Source organism: Barbus barbus (assembly GCF_936440315.1).
Source record: "Barbus barbus genome assembly, chromosome: 10".
In the NCBI taxonomy this organism is placed as follows: Eukaryota; Metazoa; Chordata; class Actinopteri; order Cypriniformes; family Cyprinidae; genus Barbus; species Barbus barbus.
Genome location: NC_136738.1, coordinates 19354296 through 19381020, shown reverse-complemented (window position 1 = coordinate 19381020; position 26725 = coordinate 19354296). Strand labels below are relative to the sequence as shown.

Genomic DNA, 26725 nt, shown 5'->3' with positions numbered 1-26725 from the left:
CTATTTTAATGGCTATTTATTTTAAAGACTATTTTTATTTAAGGCCCCCCCCAAAAAACATTGTAACAGAAACTATTTCAGATTTTATTCTAAATTATAGCACGTTTGATAAAAGCCTGGAGAGGGGCACTAACTGTGGTGGTTAGGGTTGTTCACAAGGGGGAGGGCTGGCCCTATGAGAAGCACTTTGATATTGCGCTGTTGATGAGAGAGAGAGTGTGTAGAACGAGAGAGAAAAGGAGCGACAGCAGAGCGCTCTGTAAATAGGCTGTCAGAAAAGAAAGTACAGGGACATTTTCATCCGCTGCAGCCAAAGGAGAGCGTTGCATACAACGCTGAAGGATAATCACGAGAGGGAGAGAGCGAGCGAGAAGGTTTAATTAATTCATGCAGGAGGGGAGGGATGTTTCTGCCGCTGACTGAGCTGGTTCCAGCACTGCCTGTAGCATTTTGCTTGTGAGCCCATCCATGCTGTGACCGTGACAGCACTCAGATCAGCCAGGATTTGACGGACACCATCACCTGAACAAGCAGAGGTAGAGTATACGATTTGTCCTTTCTCTCACGCACTCGCTCTGTTCTCTGCTTGCTCACCTACCCTCACAAGTGACCCTTGTTTTCCTCTCACGGTGTGTTCTCTTATGTCAACACTGCATATCAGGCACCAAAACGTGCACGTTTATCTAGCTTTTGAACTTGTGAAATTGCATTAATTGGTGCGCTTTTTATTTAGGTTTTTTCTGTCTTCATCGTCTCACAGGAGATGATTTTAGGTGTTTCCTGTGCTTTGTAGAGTTCACGTGCAGGATGTTGCCTGCTTAGTGCTTTGTTATGGTCTACATTGCCATAGTTTGTCTGTCATGTCAGAGCTGAGTGCAGATAGTGTTTGTTTCACACTCAGCTGAGAGATCAGTGCCGTGGGATGATGGATTCTGTTGATATGGGGGGGAGTGGATGCAGCTCGACCATTTGACCAGGTTTGTTTGGCATCTTCTGTGATGCCCTAAAGCGGCCCACAATCTCTATTGTGAGGGAATGTAATCAATTCTGATGAGTGGGATGATTCATTGTCTTCACAAACCTGTGCTGTCATGTGCTTGGGAGATGCTGGTAAATCTCCAATCGGCTCGCGTAATTACGTCTCATCATATAATCACCAAAGGCACAGGGTCTTCATGTCTCAACAGGATCTGTGGAGCAGGAAGAGTGTGAGTTGTGTGTGGGATCTTTTTCACTGTTGCTGCTTGAGGACACAATTCATGTTGTCAGTCTTCATAGAGGGCTGAATATTTGTTGAAGCCGAATGTTTGCAAGTAATTAGCTCTCAATCATTACAAAAAGACACAAAGATAAAGAAGAAAAGAAAAGATTGCTCGTGACACTCTACCCAAGGTCAAAAACGGCAGTCAGCCACAGAGTATCTTAATGGAGTCCACAATAAAGGAGAGCCTGAATAAACACTCACTGACCATACTGTTGTCTTTGGCTTGTCTCTCATCTTTACTATGCCGCTCTTGGGTAGATGACTGTTTCTGTCAGTTGAAGAATCACAGTGATTTATCCCGGTGTCCTCACTGGAAGCACGCGTTACGAGAGCCACTCGGAGGGTCTGTGTAGTACAAAGCAGGTTGTTTTTTAATTCTATTCTAAATTCTATTTTATCTATCTGTTGTCTTTTTATTTAAAAAAGCCCTCAAACACCTGCACTCTCTGTTTGTTTTCTAACTGCTTGTTTTCTTAAAGGCTTCTATCACTAGTTTTTCTAATCTTTTTCCGTTCTATCTACTTGTTTTCTTTTTATTATATAAGCTATTAAAAAACACCTTGCTTCATGTACTGCATTAAGCTAACCGAAACTGGTCATAGCACTTGCATATTATTGCTCTTTTGTTGGTTTTGATTGCTTCTATTGTCCTCATTTATGACTCTCTTTAGATAAAAGCGTCTGCTAAATGACTACATGTAGATGTAAGTTTTTAAAAATACAATAGTGCTGTGGTTTTTTACTGTGCCTTAGTGTATTTCCTCTTCCTGTTTCTGCATTATGATCAACTACTGTACTGCCATTCCAACTATAATAAGTAATAATAGTAATAAACGGGTAACACTTTAGTATAGGGACCAATTCTCACTATTAACTAGTTGCTTATTAGCATGCCTTTTATTAACATATTGGCTGTATATTAGTGCTTATAAAGCACATATTCTGCATGATCATATTCTACATCCCTAATCCTACCCTTAATAACTATTAATGCAGCAAATTAGGAGCTTTTTGAGGCAAAATTCATAGTTAATAGTTTGTTTATAGCGAGAACTGGACCTTAAAATAAACTGTGACCAATAAATGTAACATTTAGTGTGAATATAATTCTATAATATTCTATATATATATATTTTTAGATATGTTTAATATTTTATAAGTTCTTCCTATTTTATGTAAGTTGTAATAATAATTATAATAATAATATGAAGAACTGCATATTGATTATACACAATATTAGCTACATAATAGAAATTAAATTTTTCATATAATAATTATTATTATACATTATTGCATTAAATATGAATTAAAAACATTTTTCTGAATTCATAAATATATAGTATTGTTTGAAATATATTTATTTTAGAATGTGATATTATCTAAAAAGGCTAATTTAGCTCTTTTCCACCTTTGCTCTGCCACTTTGTTAGTGCTCTGTTGTTGATGGTCAGTTACATTAACAGACATTCAGACCGGATTGAAGGGCAGTAGGTTTCACTTTAGCTGTGAATCAGAGCAGGTCTTGCCTGGCTTTTCCATGTCATTGCATTGCAATTTCGAACCAAACCCTCCTGTTGCCATGACATCCAACCCCTCTGTAAATACTCCCAGGATTTTGAGCATGTAGGCCCCAGGAGAAGAGAGAGAGAGAGGAAAAGATTGCTCATGTTTTTTCAGCTCAGAGTCACTTAAGGAATGGTAAAAGGCTAAATTTATTCTATACTCTGTGTTCTACTACTTTACGGCATTTATGAGTAAAAAAAAAAAGCGTTGAACCTGCTGTAGATAAGTAATTGGATATTGATACCATTTTTAAAATTAGAAAGTTTTTTTTCTGGAATTATGTGCCATGTCTGCATTGTGTATTTATACTTCATTTAGACTTTTATAAAGAAAAGTGTTTCGTAAAGAAACTGTTTAGATCGATTCAACTGCAAAGAAGCAAATGTGCCTAAATAACAGGGTATTTGTGTTTTGAGTTTGTTTTAAGCATGGCCATTTAGCATTGCTTAATTTCAGCAGTGCTCCTTCTTTGTACTGTTTCTCCATCCATTACATTGTTTTGGACCATTAAGGATATTACGCTAAATATCAGTTTAGTCATAGTCACACACTTTACTAATGCATAAGTGGTAAATGCAGCTGTAAGTAATTACAATTGTGAACATCATAAAGATCACTTTGTGGTTGCTCGCACTTAGAGAGTCATCGAGTTGTGTTTGACGTGAGAAAAGAAAACTCTAAAAGGCATGTCTTTATAAATGCATCAGATAGGCCTAACAGCCATGGATTGAGCACGATGTTGTCTTCAGAGATGCTGGTTAAACGCTCCTGTCTCCTCTTTAGGCCTGGGCGTGCTACGCTGATTCTGCTTCTGTGAAATCAATAGGAAAAAATTAATCTTTAGCCAGACAGCAATAACCACACAGACCCAGAGGAAGATCCATACCTAAATGCCCTCAGTGCATCCATCAATCAGATGGCGTTTCTGTTCAAGTTGTATGTTTTAGCGTGTGAGAGATGTTTGGCTGTTTCTTTTCTTTCTGATTTGATCCACTGTTCCTTCTAAGGCCATAAATTTAAAACAAAGCTGCACCATGGTTTGTGGGGCCCTAGACGAGATTATGAAAATGGACCCTACCGGTGTACATGGATATTCAAATGAGCGTTTTTTTTTTTAAGGGTAAATGTATAGGGTAAATTTTTAGGGTGAAATGTATATGAATTTTAGGTAAAGTGTATATTTTAGGCCCTACAACTGGTCCATTGTTGCTATTGTAAAACTATAAAAATAGTTTTAATATAGTTAAATATTTAAATTAAATATAAATATGACATAAATATAAGAAAGACTTGACCTGCCAGCTAACTGAAATAATGTAAGTTTGAAGTTGAAATACTAAAATGACTAAAACTGAAATAAAAATAAATTAAAGCTTAATATAAATATCAAAAATAATATAATAATAATAATAATGAAATTGACAAAAGTGCATAAAAACTGAAAATACAAAAATAAAAATTAATTCAAAATATTCATAAATACTATAGCAGTAAAGGAATGATCCTAAATAACAGTTTTCCACCAGCAGCGTTTGCAGATCACTTCGGTTAAGTTTTTTGTGACACATTAATTTAAATAAAAATATTGTATTTACTTAATTATTCATTGGTCATAGAAACGGATGTGTAAGAATTAGATCTTAAAATACTTATGAGTACACTTTAAATGTATTATGAATTTAAAATAATGTATTATAACTATGTAGAGAGAATTGAAACATTGAGTCCCTGAATTAATATGGCTATATAGGGCATCACAGGCCTGATTAGAAAATGACTGTTAAAGGTCCCCTGAAGTGGTGTGAAACACGCAGCGTTATTCTATGTGGTGATGTCATTTCAACTGAAATCACACCCTTTTTAAAATAGCCAGTAGCATTTTGTTTATCTGCTTTGGTCAGAGCCGTTGAGCTCGGTGAAACCGCATTTGACAGCCACAGTCATCATGAGAGAGGCCAGTTTCTGTCAGTAAAATGGGCCTATCCAGGTCTCTTCCAGCCTCTCCCTACGGTTTGATCTTTAGCTGCCACTCTCTTTCTGCCGGCTGCACGCCAGACCAGATCTGTGGAGAAGTTGAGACAAAAATATTATACCATACCTTATCATACTGCAAACTGTGACAAGCAGTTGCCTGTGGGTTAGCGAAACTGCCTGATGAGTGGTGACGGGTGCACGTGGCAGCGCTGCTGTTGGCTCTGACTGGACTACGACCCCTGCAGCCCAACTATGGCGATTAATTCTATAATGTTTACGAAAGTTGTGATTTTGGTATATCTGTGCCCCTCACTAACCTCCCGTTCCCAGCTGTTTGGCCTGCCACTTTCCGCAGCTTCTTCATTCATCATTGCCACTGTTTCATTCTCCTGCGTATCAGCTCTCTGTGTCAGCCTGTCCGCTGTCCCGCTGAAGGAGGGTGATGTTACTGCCATGGCTGGACAGCAGTGCACCTCTCCCTCTCTCTTTATCCCTTTAAGAATTATTGTCCTAATTTGGTTGTGTTCTTCCACACTGTGGTTCAGAAGACTAGTGCAGTGGTCATACTCGGATGAATACAAAGTCTTCTGATGGAATTGTAGGCAATGAATTATGTAAAAATGTTGCATTTATTAGGTGTTGCATTTATTTATTCTGTGTTTTGTTTGCTTACATTAATAGTAATACCTGAAGAACCTGCAGTACCTATAGATTTAATATATTGTGTCGAATAATTTAGCCCAGGGGTCACCAAAGTGGTGCCCGCGAGCACCTGGTAGCCCGCATGGAGTCTCCGAGTCGCCTGAAATTAGCGCCGGACGATAAACGATATCATATCGAGATTATGATAAAAATTGTTAATAATGATGATAAGCTGGACATTTTTACTCAATATGGATTAATGTAACATCATATCACACAACATAAATGAATGCATGTCGCTAATAAGTCTGCATGTTCTGTGTGTCTCTGTGGAATTGAATTGTGAACAAAGTTAGGTTTACCTTCATTGTCAAGGTCTAACAAACGTGGAAAGCATTTCCTTCCCCATTATTGGTTAATTAATATTATGATAGATATTTTATGACATGGAAAAACATTATTGTGATAGCCTATTTTTATAAATTTCTGGAAATATTTTCCTCGATTGATAAAAACATTGAAAATACTTGTGAGAAAACAGTAATGTCATGTATGTATGTATATGTGACAATGATAAATAAAATGATATTTATTTATTTATTTGGAGTATATTAAACAAGTAGCCCTTGAGACCATTTTATCCTTTCAAGGAGCCCTCACTCACAAAAAGGTTGGTGACCCCTGATTTAGCCTATTCAAGTGGTAATGAATTGCCATATTTTATTAGTTATGAAATGCACACTACCATTCAAAAGTTTCAGGTCAGTTTTTTTTTTTTTTTTTTTAAAGAAAATACTATTTTTATTTGGCAAATGATGCATCAGATTCATCTAAGGTTATTACATTCGATTTTTTTTTTTTTTTTTTTTACTTTCTTTTTCATCAAAGAACCCTTAAAGTGTATCGTTTCCACAAAAGAAATGACAAAAATACATATATTCCACAAAAATGACAGTTGTAATAAAATAAGCATGTTAGAATGATTTCTGAGGGATCGTGTGATACTGAAGACTGGAGTAATGTCTTTTGAAAATTCAGCTTTGCCGTCACTGGAATATACAGTACTGCATTTTAAATATTCACATATAGAAATAGTTATTTTAAATTGCAATAATATTTCACAATATTATTGTTTTTACCGTATTTTTGTTTTATATTTCTGTGTGTGTATAGAAATAATAGGGATTAAATGCTAGCTTTTATTTCAAAATAATTTGGTTAATACAAATATCTGTGACTATTAATATTACATTTTTACACATGTATATGAGGGACACAAATGCCATCTGCTTTGTAGAATGTGCCGTAAAGGGACTAAATATTTTCAGATGGCAAAAAATAAGGTTAGGGTTTGTTTGGTTTAGTCCATAGTAGCAGATTAGTTTAAGAACAATAGAAGTCAAAGGGAGGTCTTCACTATGATGTGAAACAAGTGTGTGTGTGTGTGTGTGTGTGTGTGTGTGTGTGTGTGTGTGTGAAAAACACAGCTGCAGGCAGTTACTCGCTGGCGTATTGATCTTGAGTGACTCTTCACTACACAGCAAAACACAGTTGGCTGAGTAGCCAGCTAGACATGGAACTAGCTAGCTAACACCAGATTTCATCGGTTTCCACTGTGTATATGAAAAAAGGAATAAAACTGTTGTTGTTTCCATAATTTTTAGATGTCCATCTATGTTCTTAGGTGCAGTACCACAGATAAGAACATCTCTTACTGTAATGTTGTTTAGAAATGGCCTCGTGGAAAAGCATGTCGCAGTTAAAGTGTCAAGTGTGGACTGAGAGGCTTGCAGATCTGGATAATTTCACATGATATTGCAGCTGTACTTTGCATTGAGTTCTTTACTGTTGCGTACATTTCTACTTAAGCATCTCAGTAAAATTCCACTAATGTGAGGTGTAAATTTGTCAGTGGAATACGACTGCTTTTGGACATTGTGTGAGCATATGGTTACTGTGTATTTATGACTTAGTTATTTTAGACACTGATGAATTAAAACACAAAGTCGCTTAAATAACTAATTATAAATTATCCAGTGACGTTTACACCACAGGTGTCTGATTCAGATGATTCGGGCTGCTGATGAGCAAGACTTTCCTGAAATGTATTTTTGGAACTGAATATATGATTAGCTCACAGTGTAATTGTTGCTAAAACATTTCATGTTCATTTCACGTGGGAGGAAGGTCGTGACCGGACTTGAAGATGGCGAGTGCAAGTGGATTTTTATTGCTAATTACCATGAATAATTTCCTATTTACTGAATAGTGCAAACATGATTAATAAGGTTATTGGAAACTCTGTGTTTGGGGCCGAGTGGGATGGGATGATATGAGGAGGACAGAAAATTAGAAAAAGTTGCTCATACTGTAGCCCCGTCAACAGCTCAACCGAAAATCGCTGAGGGCACTGAGATTTCTGGTTTATCTGTAAACCACTTTTAGATCCGTGAAGTTCCTTTCCGTCGTGGGTAGTGCAGGAGTCCATCACATCTCTGTCACACTGAAACTGTTATGTTGCGCCCACATTACAAAAGCACAGTGCAAATCATTCACATATTCCCCAAATCTGATGCAAACGCTTTTACTTATTACATATAGAAAGTATCAGTGTTACATAGAAACACTTAAATAATGGATCTGAGAAAGGGTAAAATAAGGAGGTACATGTAACAGGATGGTCACATAAATTCTACATGAAAAGGAGATGCATCATGGACTGAGCTGGTATAGTTTGGAGGAAAGTGGGGGAGGAAGAGAGAGAAATGGAGGGAAAGAGCTAATATAGATGGCTACAGAGAAAGGGATGCCGGGGAATGGTATAAATACTCCAGGGCAGGAGGATAATGGAGTGTCAGTTGGAGAAAGAGAGGCAAATGGAATAAGGTACATGCATTTCTTCACTGCAAGACAGGAGAGAGTGGAGGGAGAGGGAGAATAATGAGGCTCATACTGTTTAATGGGACTGAGAGGCATTATAACTCTGAGTAAGAGCTGCGTTCACTGAACAAGCTTCTTGCTGGACAACATGCTCCGTGTCCCAGTGTAGTCCACGTTCTTGCTGCAGTCTGATCTACCGAGGTGGTTTCAGGAGCTCCCATTAGTGAAGTGACGTTCGACACAAAGGCTTTGAAGTTTGTATAAAAAAAAAAAACGAAGCACCTCGCAGTGAAGCACTGTACCGGGGGTTGATTCATTTTGCCAAAACCACATGAACTGTGACGTCCGAAGCTTCATTTTCGCACACAACCACGTGACTGTTTTGAATTCGGATTCAAATAACGCAAACCACTTGCGCAGTTTCAACTGTCACTTATTTATATAGACTTAATTTCTTTGCTTTATACATGTTTTCGTAGCACAAAACTGGTTTTATTATTATTTGAAACTGTTAAAAAACATTTCTGGTATGGCTCACTTTTGGGGGGTTTTCAGTTTTTTGCAGATTCAGCGAGAGCATGATGGAGCGACGCGGAATTAAAAAAAGTTTTTCTGGAGTCACGGCAGTAGAGGTGGCGCAACTATAACGACACATGAATAATCCCGCCCACTCCAAAGCGGTACTAAACTGCAGTAGAAACGCAAAAAAGCTGTCTTGAAAAGCTTTGAGTAATGAGCCTTTTTACGATACATTTGAGAGGGGAAAGCCATGGTGCTTCGCAAAGCTTCATTTTTCCATCACTAGCTCCCATTGCCTTGTATGTCAGGTGGAAAGAACACCTTCAGGGTTCAGCAGTGAGGATTCAATGTGAGACTGTAAACAGTCGATGGAACGGTCACTGTTGTGTTTTACTATTTCTTGTGTTCGTTGGTCATGTTTATGCCTTTCTGTGATGTATTGCACCTTGTAGTGGTGAATTCTGGTTATACACACTACTGTTTAAAAGTGTAAGGCTTGTAAGTGATTTAAAGGTCAAAAACTATAGAATAAAACAGGGCTTAAAGTTCTCCGGCACCGTGCCAGATCTCCGGTGTGCAGCTTTTGGATGCAGAAAAAAATAGCCCTACATTTAAACAAACAAAACAAACAAAAAAATAACTTGATATCACTTTCGAGTCCATGAGTTCACCTACCAATGCTATGAGAGGAGCACAGCTTTCACTCTCAACCAAACTAACATTACTAGCCAATCAGATTTTTTTTACTCCTCTAAACATGAGATGCGCATGATAGTATCCAGTTGCAGAGTTGCAGCCCTGATGATGAATGGAGAAGCGTGACACTTTGAAAAATCTGCGAGGCGTAATGGTCAAAGATGTCCATCTAGCGCATATTTACATAGAAAAACTAATTAAAAAGCAGCGGAGCTTTGTAAACCGCTCAGAGTAATCATGTAATCTCCATAAGAAAGATATGATTGCCAGAACAAATTTACAGAAATTTTTGAAAAGGTCCTGTTCACACATGATCTATTAATATATATATATATATATGGAAACAAGATACAATTCTAATTTTAAAATTATTTCTTCTTCAGACATTGTTTTTTAAATAAAATAAGAATCCGCTGCATACAAAGTGACAAAATCTGTTTTTTGACCACTGAAAATGCATATTCAACAATCTGGACATGGAGCATATCTCATCCCCATATCTCTGGGATTGAACGATGTAGGGCCTTGAAATTTAAGATTCCAAAAGAAAAGTTTATTAACAACTAGAATCTAAAATCTTATTGCAATATCTTTAATACTTCTTGAATTATAGGCATGCAAACTTTGGAAAAAGGATATTTATGGCACTCAGACAGGTATGTTCAATGCACTTGTCCTGACAGAAGGAAACAAGATTCATGTCTAGTTTCGACATTATTTGTTCTTCAGACATTCCTCTTTAAAAGAAAAGAAGTATCATATTTTTGCAAAATGATCCACATTTGGTTTTTGACCACTGAAAATTACGACGATTTACTCCTGCAGCCATATTAAAGGAACATGCCACTACTTTTGAAAATAGGCTCATTTTCCAACTCCCCAAGACTTAAACAGTTGAGTTTTACAGTTTTCGAATCCATTCAGCTGATCTCCGGGTCTGGTGGGAGCACTTTTTAGCTGCAGCTTAGCGTAGATCATTGGGTCCGATTAGACCGTAAGCATCTCGCTCAAAAATGACCAAAGAGTTTAGATATTTTTCCTATTTAAAACTTGACTCTTCTGTAGTTACATCGTGTACTAAGACTGACGGAAAATGAAAAGTTGCAATTTTCTAGGCCAATATGGCTAGGAACTATACTCTCATTCCGGCGTAATAAGCAAGGAACTTTGCTGCAGTACCGTTGGTGCAGCAGGCGCAATGATATTACGCAGCGCCTGAAAATAGTCCCCAGCTATATCATAACTAGTTACCTAGCTGGGGACTACTTTCAGGCGCTGCGTAATATCATTGCGCCTATTTTCCAAGTTAGTTTGTTAAGACCCAACTAAAAGGGCATTAAGATATCTTTAATACTTCTTGAGTTACAGGCCCACTTTTAAGAAAAAACTTAAAGTGCTGTTTCCTCATTTTTGAATGTCACCATTAGCACATAATGCAACTAAGATGGCTAAATTCAACAGATTTTAATAACAGACCTACCAATCTCTGTGTAAAAGTAACATTATGATGCTGCCATCTTTCTTAAGTCATTTTTACCCCCCTGTGATTTGACTCTGAATCTCAGCTGAAAATTGCCATTTTGACTGGGGCTGGGTATCGAGTTCGATACTTTTTAGACACTGACCGAATTGCCTCGAAACCATCGAGTATCAAAATGCATCTTGTCGTTCGGTACCAATCTTCGATACCCTAAGGGGTTAATCTCGTCAACGAACCGCGAGAGCGATTCGAAAGCGAACGGAGTAGTCTGCTCTCTATAGCTCTCTCTGTACTGTAATACACGGATCGGTCTGCACAGTCGAACTAGGGCTGTATACCTTGGAGAACCTGGCGATACGATACATACCTCGATACACAGGTCACGATTCGATACGTACCTCGATACAGAGCTGTCTCGATACGATTTGATACAATGTGACACGATTCGATACGATTCAATAAAAATACATGGGCCAGAGCCAATTAGTTAATGCTGAACACATTTACTCAACAAACAGAACTCTGCATTTTTCTTCAATTTAATGAAGACAAAAGTGCATTATAACAAAGTGCATTTTGCTTAAATATTTGCAACTTTAAGTGCTCTGATTAATTGTACACAATTTGTATTAATCTGGAAATTACCACAAGTCAACATTTAACTTTCCAAGGGTACAGTCTGAGCTCACACAAGCACAAAATCTTCTTCTTATTATTCTTAACTTCTTATTAAATCTTCTTATAATTCTTTTTTGTGACACCATGTACTGCCATAACATATTTCACTATGAAATCACTTAAAGGTGCCATAGAATGCATTGATACTAGTAACCTACTAGTTTACACACCGGTTACACACATGTGAGGCTGTAGTGTGAAAGTGTCCCAACCCCCATAGATGTAAGGCTACATTTTAGGGCTGCAACTAACGATTATTTTGATAATCGATTAGTTGGCCGATTATTTTTTCGATTAATCGATTAATCGGATTAAAAAATATTGACCAAAAAAAAACACTATTCCACATCCTGCCCAATGTTCTACAAACAAACGTGACAACTGAATGCTATGAAAACATACAGTGCTTAATTTATTAGACCACTTATCATAATAAAGAGAAAACATATTTTAGAAATTTGTCAAAAATTTGTTTAAATTTAAAAATGTTATTGTCATTTATTGGACATAATAATAAAAAATGGCCTCATAACAGCTTGCATTCTTGCTGGTATTGTTTATATACTTTTTGACTGCAATTGGGTATCGCGAAAAAAAAATACTCAAATAAAAAATACAAAAAAAAATAAGTGCTCTGGTTTTCTTTCATAGATAACAGCAATAATGATATTATAGCATTAAAAATAGCCTACTACTGTTACTAAAGAGCTTACACATATTGGAGTACTAACCAGTACAGAAAGCCGAAAAATGATTTTGGTTATCACCAATACTGTTACTTTTGAGCAGCAGTGGCACAAACCTTACATAAACACATTGTTAAACTTACATAAATTTGTTAAGCATTGTAAAAATTGAAAATAGTTTAAACCTCTATTAAAAATTAAAATAATAAAGATAATAATAAAGACGAATAAAAACACAAACTCAGTGTTAACCAACAGGTAAGAGTAATGTTCTGCAGGAACTACTTTGATCACAGTCACCTCGTCATTTCTTTATCCTGTAAAAGGCCGTTATGGAGCGTCTCATGTTTATATTCAGACAGACAATTACACGCTTTTATCCCTTTAAAGTTCCTACTCTCATAAAATATTCGCACTGCATGTTGACTTTTAAACCTTAAATTAACTTTCAACAACAGATAATTCAGCACAGTGGATATGTTTGCGCTGAAAAGCCTATTAATTGTCTCCCTCTCTACTGTGTTCTGTCCGTCTGACGCGCGTGCGCGCGCCCGCCGCGCCGGCGCTCATTCGGTATTTTAAACTTAACACAGACTGTCAGGACGGACCTTTATGCAAAAATGGAAATGCTCGCGTGAATTTGTGGCATTTATAGATAAGGATATGACCGTAAACTGAACGTTTTTGCGCTGAGGACGCACACGCATCTGTCAAAGCGCCTGACAGGGCAAGCCATTACTCTTATGCATTAACTTAAAGCTTAAAATAAAGAATTATCATGTTTTGGGCAGCTTGGATCACGTGCTTCTCCGGCAGAATCTCATTCTGTTTCCTCCACTATTTTTAGATGCATTTTGTCCATAGAAATGCATTATTCAGTGCCCTAATTTGACTAACCAGCTGAAGTTGGACGTACACTGTGAGCAGACCCGATTAATCGATAATGAGAATCGTTGTCGATGATTTTCATAATCGATAATAATCGATTTTATCGATTAGTTGTTGCAGCCCTACTACATTTACACTGGTGCGTTTTTGTTTTAAAATGAACACTATCCTCGTCCATAGGCGTTTCCACTGCATTTCAGAAAAGATCTCCATCCATATTACACGACCGAAAGCATGTGACCATTCATGCACACTGTAGCATCATGCTACTTAAAACAATAAATAAGATTTATATTCTGATTTTACTCAAAACTCTGTTTAAACCACCATAGAGTGTTTGTAATATCTTCCGATTGTCGTCTAATGTGTGCTTTCGCCATGTAATGTTGTGAACACAGTGATTGTAGAAGAGAGAACATAGGCAGGCAGCGCTGGAAGCAGCTAATGCTTATCAGTAAATCAGTGGATAATGAATAGAAATTATGATTGTGTCTGAGCTATGCATTTTAAAACGAACACTAGTGTAAATGAAGCCAGAACAGAACTTTGAAGACAGAACTTTATTAACTATTATTTTAACTTTATTTAAACCAATTTATTGTGTTGGTTACATTGTTTCTTTGTGCAGTGGCTCAGGAGATGAGTCTTTGAGTCTGTATAAACATCAACAAGCTGAAGAATTTTTTTTATTTATTTTTTTCAGATAATATAATCTTGTTAAAGCCGATTTCATAAAATTGGTATTAAAAAAAAAAGTATTGTTCCGTAACTGGTATCGATATCAAAAAATTTTGAACTGTACCCAGCGCTAATTTTGACCCCTCTACAAAATAGTGGATTACTCAGTAAATATTCATTCATGACATTTAATATTTTGGCTTTCATCACTACATGCCTATCTTTCTTCAGAAAAAATATTAGCAAAATTAAAAATTTTAGCCAGTCTTGTAGCCTGGTACATACACAGATAGACATAATGCACCAATGCACACAAATTCCTCCAGATGCACACACATTTTTCACTTCATTTCCTTGCTGCAAACTTATGACGTCAGGTTGCCAGGCAACTGTCTGAGCAAACAGAATCCCTCTCCACACAGAGGGGAGGCCCCATCCTGTTGATCAGCACGTGGCTCCCGCAGCCCATTAACACACACACTTTTGCACAATACAGCCATTAACTTCATCTCTCAATCCTTCCTTTAATGTACACATTTCCTTAACTGGCTTATTAGAGAATTCTGCCCTTGACAGTAATAATGTATGGATGTATAGCGCGCATTGTTAGGAGGAGGACACAAGCGAAAGATACTATGAGTGATGAGGGAAACCCACACAGGAAGAAACCTGTTTTTTTTTTTTACCGTAAAGAGCAATAGAGAAAACCGAAAGGCAGTTTGCATGGTGGGAGGATCAAAAATATTTTCCATCGTCTGGTGATACTAGAATTAAATCCTTTACCACAAACCTCTCTCATTAGATGGCAGTTATGTGTTTATAGTCTCTGTACTCGTTATGTTTTGTGGGGTTTTTTCACCCGTTCACCTTGACTTTACCTCCCATTTTCCATTTTAGCACTCAGTACAGCATGTCTCGTTTCATTAGGACAGAGCAGGCAGATTTGATTCTTACAGTGTTCTAGCAGCAGGAAATTACAACACCTCTAAAGTTAATTTTTCAGCCTGTCTGTTTGAGGCACAGTAACACGATCTCATTCTTTTATCCATGGTGTTTTACTCTTTTTAGATAAAAAGACACAAAAGAAAGAAATTGAACCCTGAAGTCAACATCTGAAGTGGGGTTTCAGTGGTCATAAAAACTGGCCTATATTTATTTTTAAGGGTTGGGAATTGACGTCCTGATTCTATATTTCAATAAAAAAAGAACAAAGACTGCTTTCAATATGTAACTGCAAAGAGCTTAAGCTGCTAAAGCAGCAGTCTGCTTAAACCCCAATATTTTCTTGTAGTCAACCTCAAGCATGTCTTAAGATGCTTCCATCTAATCAACAGCCAATGTACAGAGCTAAGTACTTAACACACGCATATATATGTGTGTGTGTGTGTGTGTATGTATATATATGTATATGTATGTATGTATATGTGTATATATGTTTATCTCCTCTGAGCATGATGTATTAAATTCACTATGAATCTCTAGGGCTTTGTGAAATATAATAAATATAAGCTTGGGTATTTTGATTCTGACTTGCAGATTGTGAATAACTTTTGCTAAATTGTGAATTGAAGTGTGAAGCAGAAACACAAGCCTTCTCACTAGACCATTAGGGCTCAAATCCAAAAACAAAATTCCGCTACAATGTTGTGCTAATGATTTGGCACATATTTATCAAGTGGTTAGTACAGTTATGGCAAATTTTTGTAGTATTTATCCTACATCATTTGTATTGATATCATGTTTGGCAAGCTGAAAGGAGAGTTTACTTTTGGGAATCAAAAATATTGTGTGTAATTCAGAGTTATTACTTTGGGCCCATAGGAATAGTTCAGGTCTATTTTTGGGTCTCTGTGTGAAATGTTCCACAAGAGAAAAGCAAATTCCCTCTGAAGTCACAGATGGTAACAGAAATGATGTCCTTTTATATTTGGACCAATAAATAATTGTGAAGTAAAATGAGTTATGGGGGAAAATCAATGATGAGTCTCTTATTCTTGGAAATGTAAGCGGTTTATGCTTCTAGTACACACGAATGTCAGTGTTTTCAAAAGTTATCACTGACTTATTTGTCTTTCTATTATTTCCATATACTACCAGACAAGTTTGCGTGATTCCTCATTGTTGGATTGATCATTTAATTGCACAAAGATAATCATCGGTAATCAAACTTAATTTGAAGCAGTGTTTCAATTAAGATCCTGCTGATATGTTTTTATCCAGGAGTGGCACATAATTTATGAGTGCCTTTTTAAATGCATTAAACCAAATGTAAAACAGAAAATAAATGATTTACTATTGTTTGATAATGATTTAGACGCTTATAAAATTATAATTTGGAGGATTCCGTTTTTGTATCTGTTCTAGTGCTAATGTGCAGATATGTGAATTATGGACATAACAGCTTTTCTGAAATGTCTAAAGTGAGGTAATATGCCTGTATTCATGAAAATATTGGCTTTAAAAATATTTAAAAATGTTAAATGCATACCAGCATGTGTGTAGATCAGGAATAATAACCACACCGCTCTCTCATCGGAAAAGTCCTTAATACAAGTCAATTCAGAGAGTTTAGTTGGGTTGGATGATTCATTTTGAGACATGAAAATAACAAGAAAGATTCCACTCAGCGATATTCTCTGCTTCTCTGTGTGTTTCAATTAGGGCTGTCGCGATTCGTCGATTTTAGTCGACTAGTCGATTTTTTAAAATAGTCGACTTAATTTTGCTCGCGTCGACTAACCGGAAAAATACCGGAAGTGGCGCATTTCACGGACGAGAATCCATAAAACACATTTTTAGACTATTTTTCCAAGGCTGCATGATATATTAAACCCATTAAACCTTTTCTCTGTACAACAAACATCACACATCACTCTGTGCTTTTTAAACTAGTGGGCATGAACTTACTCCCTGGCATGCTGTAACTCATGGCAGCCCTATCAACTTCATTGATTTTTGTCCTTTTACTCTTTTTCCTCTTCGCATCATGGCAGTTTCTCATGCTTCTGCTATTCGCAGAGGTTTTATGTCAATTTCTTCCCTCCCTATGGATGTGCTGGCAAACTGCTGTTGATTTCTCTCTCTGCTTTAACTCATTGGGAGTGTCCGAGAACAGAGAGAGAGAAATGGAGACGAGAGTATTCAGCAGACAGAGCGAGAGAGACATTGATTGGTACGGCATGCTGAGCACAGAAGCAGGCCAGGCCCATGTGAGTCATTTGCTGAGTGGCCCTTTGAACTTACAGCTATATGGAGAAGCACTGCTACGCTGTTTTAACTGGGTGTACTGGAGCAAACGAAATGTCCAAATGAAGGCAAAGACAGCATACAGCATGACTTGTACACCTTGTCAAAAACAAAAAAAGTCTCCCTGGAGTAAAATTGTATTGCTCAGAGATTGCTTTTTCTTAGCTCAGGAGACTTGATGTTGTTCCCTTTTGTTTTGAAAGTATAAACCTTGTCTTATGTGTTTGTTCTAAAATGTCTTGAATGGAAAAATTGAGAGAGTTACTGCAGATGTTATTTTTGAGATTTCCTCTGAAACTGAAAGCAGGGATCCTCAAAATATGGTGTGTGATGGTGCTGTAGGGTCTTTTAACAAAATTAAAAATGGAAAACATAAAAACTAATTCAAAATATGAGTAAGAAATATAATAGTATACTAAAATAGCTCTGTGCATTTCAATTAATTATATTGCAAGAGATCATATATATATATATATATATATATATCTCAATCAATACCATAACAGTATAACAATATAATAAAGTTGTGCTTACTAATCAGGACAAATTAGTGTGAGAACGCAATTCCATAAAAGTGCGGATGGGAGTGAAAAGGTCTGTGGTTCATGTATTGACAGTGTGCAAAAGAACACAGTTCACATCCATTATGACCAACGCAGTCTACCAATCAGCACAGGGTTACAAACCAGCACAGCCAATGATTAAGAAGTCTGTGTAATGTTCTTAGAAGTTAGCAAAATGGTTTAAGACATGTTTTGGGACGTTAAATAATGTTGCAAATACCAGTAAACTGACTACCACAAACCTTAGTAATTCACCTTATACGATTTATTTAATATCTTCTCAGAAAAATGTTGCATCTGTGTAACTGTGCTTAATCTACCAAGAGATTTCTGGCCTGAAAAAGTTTGAAGGCCGCTCTTGAGGAGACACACGAGACATTTCTGGAGATGTAGCACTTCAGCGAGTGTCTTCATGTTCTCTCCATTTAATCTCTAGAAGAAGCAATTGAGATATTACAGACACAGTCTCTGTTGCTATTGGTGTGTTTGCTAGAATCAGAGACCTTGTAATAAATATGCTTGACATGAGTCGATAACCTTAAGTCAGCTTTGAGATGTTACTAAGTCTGTTTCTCCTCTCTCTCTCTCTCAATCTATAGATTGAAAATATCAACTTTGGTGGAAAGGTCATCAGTTGCTCCTCCGTGTGCACCTGTCACCTCCCCACCACAGAGCTACTCCAGTCCCAACCCCTACTGGTGGCGTGGCACGCCTCACCTTCACACCGCCCTCGTCCTTGTGTCCCCTTCGTTGTTTCGCAATTCCACGTCGGGGACTCTAATTCACCATCCGATACTAAGAAAAGGCAACATGATCATGCCAGATCATACCATCCCCTTCTCATACCTCACCTGAGGACGATCAGCGTGGTTTCCCCAGCTCGTTGCGAGCACTCTGACCGGCGAGATGGGAGACTGGGTGTGTCTGAGCCCAGCCGAATTCTCCCAGCTGCAGCAGTACAGTGAGTGTGAGTATCTGAGCACAAGAAGCCTCTCTCCTCTGACCTCTGGCAGGTTGATTGGAATTGATTTTGGGGCTGTTAGGTGGATAAGAATGGATGAGAGGTTTTATCGGTCCATTTAGTTGGTCCTTGGACATCCTTTTTGATAACTGCACCACTCAGCTCCCCTGTTTAAGCTGATGCTTTGCTCAATCTATTATGTAGGAGGATGCATACACATTCTGCAGCCGACCCACTGGACTTTTAGGAAGCACTATTGGGAATGTAGGCTATATTGACATAACGCGTCAATGTGCTGCCAGTGCTCTCTGCCTCTGTATTGATTAACAACGTTTAATGCAGTTATTGATGCAGACCACTTTATAAGCTAAACAGGCATATGAAATTTTCAATAACATTAAAAAGTGATGGTCTTGTTTATTAGTTTACTTATTTTGCAAGGGAACTGTACTATGACAGATTTGAGGGAATGTAGAATGGTTGTATTGATTTAATGGGGGGGGGGGGGGGGGGGGGTGAAATTAGATGCTAAAGCAGGATATAAATTCAGAGTGTATCTATTATTATAAGGGCTTTCAGTAAATCTGGCTCATATTTTGTTATAGGGCTGGCTGTGCTAGCTCAAATTTGACCGTGGACCACAAAACCAGTCATAACGATTTAATTTTTGGAAATTGCTATTTAAACATCATCTGAAAGCAGAATAAATAAGTTTTCCATTTATTATATGGTTTGTTAGGATAGGGCAATATTTGGCTCAGATACAATTATTTGAAAATCTGGAATTTGAGGGTGCAAAAAAAAAACTAATTTAGAAAATTGCCTTTAAATATTTCCAAATGAACTTCAAAGCAATGCATATTATTAATCAAATCAAGTTTTAATATATTTATGGTAGAAAATTGGCAAAATATCTTCATGGAACATGATCTTTACTTAACATCCTATTGATTTTTGGCATAAAATAAAAATGTAAGATGTAATGTAATTTTGTAATGTAAGCTACTTATGACTGGTTTTGTGGTCCAGGGTCGCATGTGTAATAAGGAGGATAGTGTTTCATATATATATATATATATATATATATTTTTTTTTTTTTATATATATATTTTATATATATATATATTTTATATATATTATATATGTATATATATGTATATATATTATATATGTATATATATTATATATGTATGTATATATATATATATATATATATATATATATATATATATATATATATATATACTGTGGCGGGAGGAGCCAACGACAGACACAGTGGGCGTGGCGTCAAGCCTCGGAGAGGTTTTTATTAAACAATATTTAAAATAAAGTGTCCAAAGGGGGAAAAGTGTCCAAAATAAACGGGGATCTGGTGTCCTCGTCGTGCTGCGGGGCTGTGCAGGAGGGCAGTGTTCAGGAGGGAAGGGTCCAGGGAAGGGGCGGAGTCCGGTGGCCGCACGCGCTCCCCTCTCGGGGCCGGGAGCGAGTGGCGGCGGCGTCTCTGGCGCGGCTTCGTCCATCTTCGGGATCCCGGCACTTCTGGGGGACTCGGCGGCTCGGCATCCTAGCCCGTCAGCCGCCTAACGGGTGCGGCAGTCCTCCTCGACGCTCCCTTCCTGGACCCACGAGGACACCAGCGTGCATGCACGGGAAGAGACCGGTCTCCCGAGGAGAGGCGCGTTCGGCATTTAACGGCGGCGGTGATGAGGCTCTATTCACGTCAGGTGCGCCTCATCACACGCCGCCAGCCCTGGCTGTTTCAGCGCCCCTCCTCTCTCACACACCCACTCCTGTCGGGAGCCTGGTGAAGGGCGGCGAATATGGGACGGGGTGGTGATGATGGACAGGGGGGAGGCAGCCGACTCGTCACAATATATATATATATATATATATATATATATAAATATATATATATATATAAATAAATAAATAAATAAATAAAGCTGGTCAGATGCAGATACAGCTTCATACTCCTAAATATTCTAATGGGCTTTATTTCTTTCCATAGTCATGAACATTTATTCAATATTCTGTTTTTGTAAAAATAAAAAACAGACACAGATGTACTGTATATTATCATTTTTTTTTATATGCCAACTCTCAGCTTGAAATACTGAACATAATCATTTTAGCTGTTGTTTTAATGGACTTTAATCAAGCCTTCCTATTATTTATCTGTCAACTTAATGTGTTAATTTGGTGCAATTAATTATGGGGAAAATAACACATTAAAATTATGAATGCATTTAGGCCTGTATGTCATTTTACATTACATACAGTTGCTTACGGACACGATGTAGGACGACGACTTAGTGCATTATGTAGCCTATTAGAATGGAGTTAGATGCCTCCTAAAATTCAAGATATGATAGAAAGAATGCCGCTATATGGTTTTCTAATATTTATATAATATAATATAGCGAAATCATATGAGCAAGAATACTACCCCCCCCCCCCCCCCCCCGATTTCTGAGCCTAAAATTATGTGCAAATAATTTGACAATGTGTAATTAAGTAAATTAAAAGTTGAAATTGCTTGACAGCCTTATTTTTGTTTAAATAGCAGAATTCTTTAAATAACCATGTTTGCGTGGTCATAGAGAACTTTATTAACCTGTAATACAGAAGGTTTAAGTGTTTATGGTTATTTCTTGAGAACTGAACCCTTAATGAAAATACATCTTCATTACTAATGTCAGCTTTGGTAGTTATTTACACCATAGACAATTGTTATCACAGAAGAAATGTTTGTTTTGTTTTCTTTAAATGCAAAAACTGAATCTTTTTTTTTTTCTTTTTTTTATATAAATTATTTTCAAATTAAGCATCTGTCTGTCTGCTTTGTGAGGTTAATTGGCTTGTAGGATGCTGGTAATAAATCTAAATACTCATAAAGTCAGTATAATTACTTTTCTTTCGTTGAGGGCGACCCCTGGTAACAGATTTGATTAAAGTCGTGACGTATTGTCAAGTATGGGCGCCCGGGGAGCAGTTGTGGGTTCGGTGCCTTGCTCAAGGGCACCTCAGTCGTGGTATTGAGGGTGGAGAGAGCGCTGGACATTCACTCCCCCCACCTACAATTCCTGCCGGCCGGAGACTCGAACCCACAACCTTTTGATTACGAGTCCGACTCTCTAACCATTAGGCCACGACTTCCCTTTAAAGTATAATGCCTTTAAAAATAGCACATGCCTTATAGTGTTGTCAAAAATATCGATATTTCGATAAATATCGATATTGAAATATCTGAACGGTACCAATATTAATTTCCCGAAGTATCGATACACCGATACTAGCCGAGCTGTCACTTTCACTTCCCTCCAAAGGCACGTGGACAAGCACCACACGTGACCGCACTCGTCTCCTTCGCTCTGGTTAAATAGCACAAGTGAAGTGAATAGAAAGATGACTGCTCTGGTTGTTAAAGAACACAGCAGGAGCGCTATCTGTAGGGATCTATGATCTCCGCGATGCAGAGAACGCGCACAGAATCCAGTCATAAACACGGAATTTACAGTTTAACGCGGAATGTCACGGAATTTGTCAAAGTTTGGATGAATTAATCAAAAGTAGGTCATTACACAAATCAAATCGCGATATGGACTAGTATCTGTAAATATTATGCTGCAAAAGTGGATTTAAATATGAATCCTGCATGTTCTGCGCGTCTCTGTGTGAATGTGCTGCACCTGCAGTTGTGTTTACTAATGTGGCGCTCGCGGTGATTTCAGCGTCTGCCGTCTCAATGAGGACATAAATACATCAACAATATCTCCAGAACTGATCTGAAAGGCACTTTACCAGCATTTTACCATTTAATTTGAGTAAAACTCGCATCATATCATACACACACAGAACTTTAGAAGTATTCACGGCAACCCGTCAAAATAAAAGTTCGGTTTAACTTATTAAAGACCGTGTGCCAGAAATAGGCTATATTACTATTATTTAGTAGAATGTACATAATACTACTACTTACTACTACTGTTAATTTTTTTAAAGAAATAATCACAAAATATTTTTATTTTAATAGTAAATCCCCTTCATTTGCCAAAAATGTAAATGTTTAATTTTCATTAATTCAAATATAAATTAATTAAAATAGTTTTATGCCTTCATCTGATATCCAGTAAAATTTAAATACACAACACAGAATTTCTGAGGGGGAAAACACATTTCATAAGGCTACTGTAAGAATAAATAAAAATAGTTTGTATGCATTCAAATAATAGACATGCTAAAACACAGAATTTGGTAACAATAAAACATAAGGTGAGAAAAAAATAAAAATTTCATACGGCCCTAAACGTGTCATTTTTGTTACACTTTTAATAAATTAAATGTTAAATTGTATCATTTTCATGATTTTAATGAATTAGACATGCTTTTAGATTAATAGCATTTAATTTGACCATTAAAAAAAAAAAAAGAGTCCAGAAAAATTCAAACGGAAAAAAACGGAATCCAGAAAAATTAAAATGGAAAAAATTGAATGTAGAAAAAAATAAAACGGAATTTGGGGAAAAATAAAACGGATTTCATAGGGCCCTATATCTGGAAATATTTTGGTTATGAAGCAAATGAGAATATCAACAAATAGAACTTTGGATTTTAATTAGTACATGTATTAGTAAACGTTAGTTTCAATTAACATTTAACTAAGATTAATAAAAGATTAATAAATAAATCAACAAATGCACTACCTCAAGACATTTTTTTGTTCATGTAAAATATACTGCATGTTCTCGACTTGTTACATTTATCTTTAAATTAAAAAAAATTACCCCCTTAATATTGTGGCAGTTTTTTTCACCGTGGTATCGAAAATGGTATCGAGTATCGATATTTTTCAAGGTATCGTATCGAAGTTAGAAATTCCAGTATCGTGACAACACTAATGCCTTATGTGGAGTATATTCTGGGATACCGGACATATTTCCATTAAGAATTCAGTAGGTGTGAGATGAGGCATTAATCTTAAACTTAACTACGTCTCACAGATGAATTGCCAGGCCAGTCTGGCACAGTGTCAAATCACCTAAACGAGCCGCATCAGACTATGAAATGTTTTATTTTTACTTCTAAAATGCTTGTTAAATGAGTTTAAATGTAAGAAATGTTGTATAGCCTACATGTTTAAACGGTAAAATATGTTGTATTAAGAACTGTTGGCCTATTTGACGAAAATAAAGGCATTTAGGCAAGAAAGAAAGAAAAATAAATAAATGAAAAACTAAAACAAAACGAAACCAACAGTAACTAAATAAAATAAAATCGTTTTCTAATCAATCTCAGCATGCTTTAATTTTGTGTCGCTAGTGGTTTGCATCAATAAACTTCAAATGTCTTTGGTCTGAGCTCTGGAAGTGCTCTGTTAATTCTGCTAAACTTGAATTACTAAAACTAAACTGTATAAAAACTATAGGCTAGAAAACTGTTCACAAAATAAAAACTAAACTAAAATTAACCAAATAATTCAAAACTAAAAACGAAACTCTAATTTATAGCGAAAATTTAAAGCAATATTAAAATAAAAACTAATTAAAAAATGCAAAATTATAATAACCCTGACACAAACGTCTTTCATTGGAGGAATGGAATCCGCTGAGATGATCGGAATTCGGAAGTCCCGGATCCGGACCGGGTTTGTTCAGATTAAGCCCTGAGTAGGTTATAATAGCTGTGCACACTAGCTGTTTTGCGCTGCTCATCGGGAATTCTCCCAAATCTTCCCATGGCCACTTCAGGCTTGTACACTTAATTTGCGTTTGCAGCTATACCAGTGGTTATTTATTTATTATTATTAGTATTATTATTATTATTATTATTATTATACGTTGCAGTAGGGGGAAAAATTAATCATCAGAAAACATGCCAGTGTCTGCTTTTATTTTAATGCAGTTGTATCAAACAAATTCTCCAGTCTTTCACATGCATCTTTAAAATCTTATTTATGAATTAGGTTCTGAAACTATAACAGTTTGTAAACCTCTGACTGATAATAAAAGTGTGACGTCAGTCTTTCCGACCACAGAAATCACCAGATTGCTTTGTTCTGGGATTTACCTTTTGAGGAAAGACTCGTTTTGCTCAGGTGAAATAGTGGGTGCAGTTTGGGTTTCAGTTATGAGTGTCTGTCGCATTGCCTGCACCCCCACCTGTTTTTCCCTTAACCACTGAGTCTCTATACTGACTCACCTAATACTGCTGCTTATTATTTGAATATCTAACTTCATTTTAGATGGGGTTTTTTTTCCCATTTCAACTGACAGTTCCCTCCAAATGAATATTATGTCATTGTTAGGGATGTGCCTCTCTGTTAATCTATATTCTATGTGACTCTCAGGACATGCCTCAGTCTCCGTAGTGTTGTGATGCGTCATATTCACGTAGCAGCAGTGGTGATGAGACAACGTGCTTGAGAAACAGTTTAGAGAGGGGAAATCAATCTACATATAAAATATTGGTCACTTTCTTAGTGATTAAAAGTATAGCACATCTAATAATTATATACAAATAAATTATTTTTTTACTGATGCAAATATGTCTGAAACGATACATTGAGATATACTGTAATACCCAACTTGTATGCGATGCACACTTTTTTTTAAATCGTTAACTTTTGCGTTGATCCACCTATGTAAATCATACCATCCCTAGTCATTATAGACTCTCCCTCGTGTTGTCCTAAACCTGTATGCTGTTATTTATTTAATAGAAAACGGATATAGAAAGAATCTTTCTATCTTTCCCTTTCTATATAATGATGGTTCATATAGTGACTGATCTGCCAACCTCAAAAAGGTCAAAACACCAAAAAAAAATCATTCATTATCAGTTGTCATTGGTCATTTTTTCAAAAACATGCAATTTTCTATTCAATCACCTATTTTTATATATTTCTACATAGCGTTAATTTATCTTTATTTCTGTTTTAGTCATTTTTAGTATCTATTTAGTAGTATTTTTATCATTTTGTGTTTTAGATAATAAAAGCAACACTGGTTTTAATGAGTAAGTGCCAGTACTGCAGAAATCAAGTGACTTTAAGTTAAATGCATATTTTGTTTATTTTCTTAAGGGCACTAAAAATCCAGCAGAAATTGAAAGGGAGGAGGTTAAGCATGTGGAAATACGTAATAAACATTAAAAGTGCTAGCCAGTCAGTGGGAGACACAGTGATGACCGCTATCAGTGCTGGGGGAGATTAGCATCTTCTATGAGGAAAGCACCTTGTTCTGTCAGAAGACACGTGTGTGACAACTAATTCAACGCTCACAGAAAATAAAAATGAAGCAGCAGATTCATTTCTCCTGTCGTAATGCTAATATGCTTTGGTGACATTTTCTGCTCAGCTATTATCTCTGCTTAATTAGCCTATTTGGTCAGATTGCACTATACATCTAATGCTTCCAGTAATATATACCAAATGCAATGGCTTTTTTCAAAATGCTACAGATAATGATGCATGTAGTTAAAGTTTCAAGTACATTTCTCTTGTGTTTGGAGGCAACATTGTGTTAAGAATAAGATTCATTTATTTATTTATTTATTTTTGGTCACACTTTAGTTTAGGGACCAATTCTCACTATCAACTAACGATTAACTATGACTTTGCCCTCAAAAGACTCGTAATTGTCTGCTTAGTAAGGTAGTTCATTGTAGCTATGGGGTAGTAAGGGATCTAAAATATGGTCATGCAGAATAAGGCGTTAATATGTGCTTTATAAGTACTAATAAACAGCCATTATGCTAGTAATATCCATGCTAATCATGGCAATCATAGATAAATGGGTTAATAAATCGTATCTAAATAGAAGAAAACACACTGAAGTGTAAGTGTCAGCTGTTAAATGGCATAATATGATAGCATCTAACATTAGCAGCACATTAGCATTACATCTTATTTCTGCATTTTCAGGTTTCTTTAATGAATATGAATAAGTGGAAAGAACAGCATTTGCAGCATTCATTAAAAAAAAGTATTCTTTTTTTGTAGCATTCTGA

At 36.6% G+C, this 26725-nt stretch overlaps 1 protein-coding gene across 1 annotated transcript in view; it reads left to right on the top strand.

Moving 5' to 3' along the window:
• The first annotated feature begins 206 nt into the window (after positions 1-206).
• LOC306876133 (diacylglycerol kinase beta-like) overlaps positions 207-26725 on the top strand; it is a 106556-nt gene continuing 80037 nt past the window's right edge. Inside the window, exons 1-2 of the mRNA XM_079427088.1 lie at positions 207-536; positions 18357-18724. Coding sequence (XP_079283214.1) covers positions 18664-18724 — 61 coding nt within the window. The 5' untranslated portion in view covers positions 207-536; positions 18357-18663. The remainder of the gene's footprint in view (positions 537-18356; positions 18725-26725) is intronic.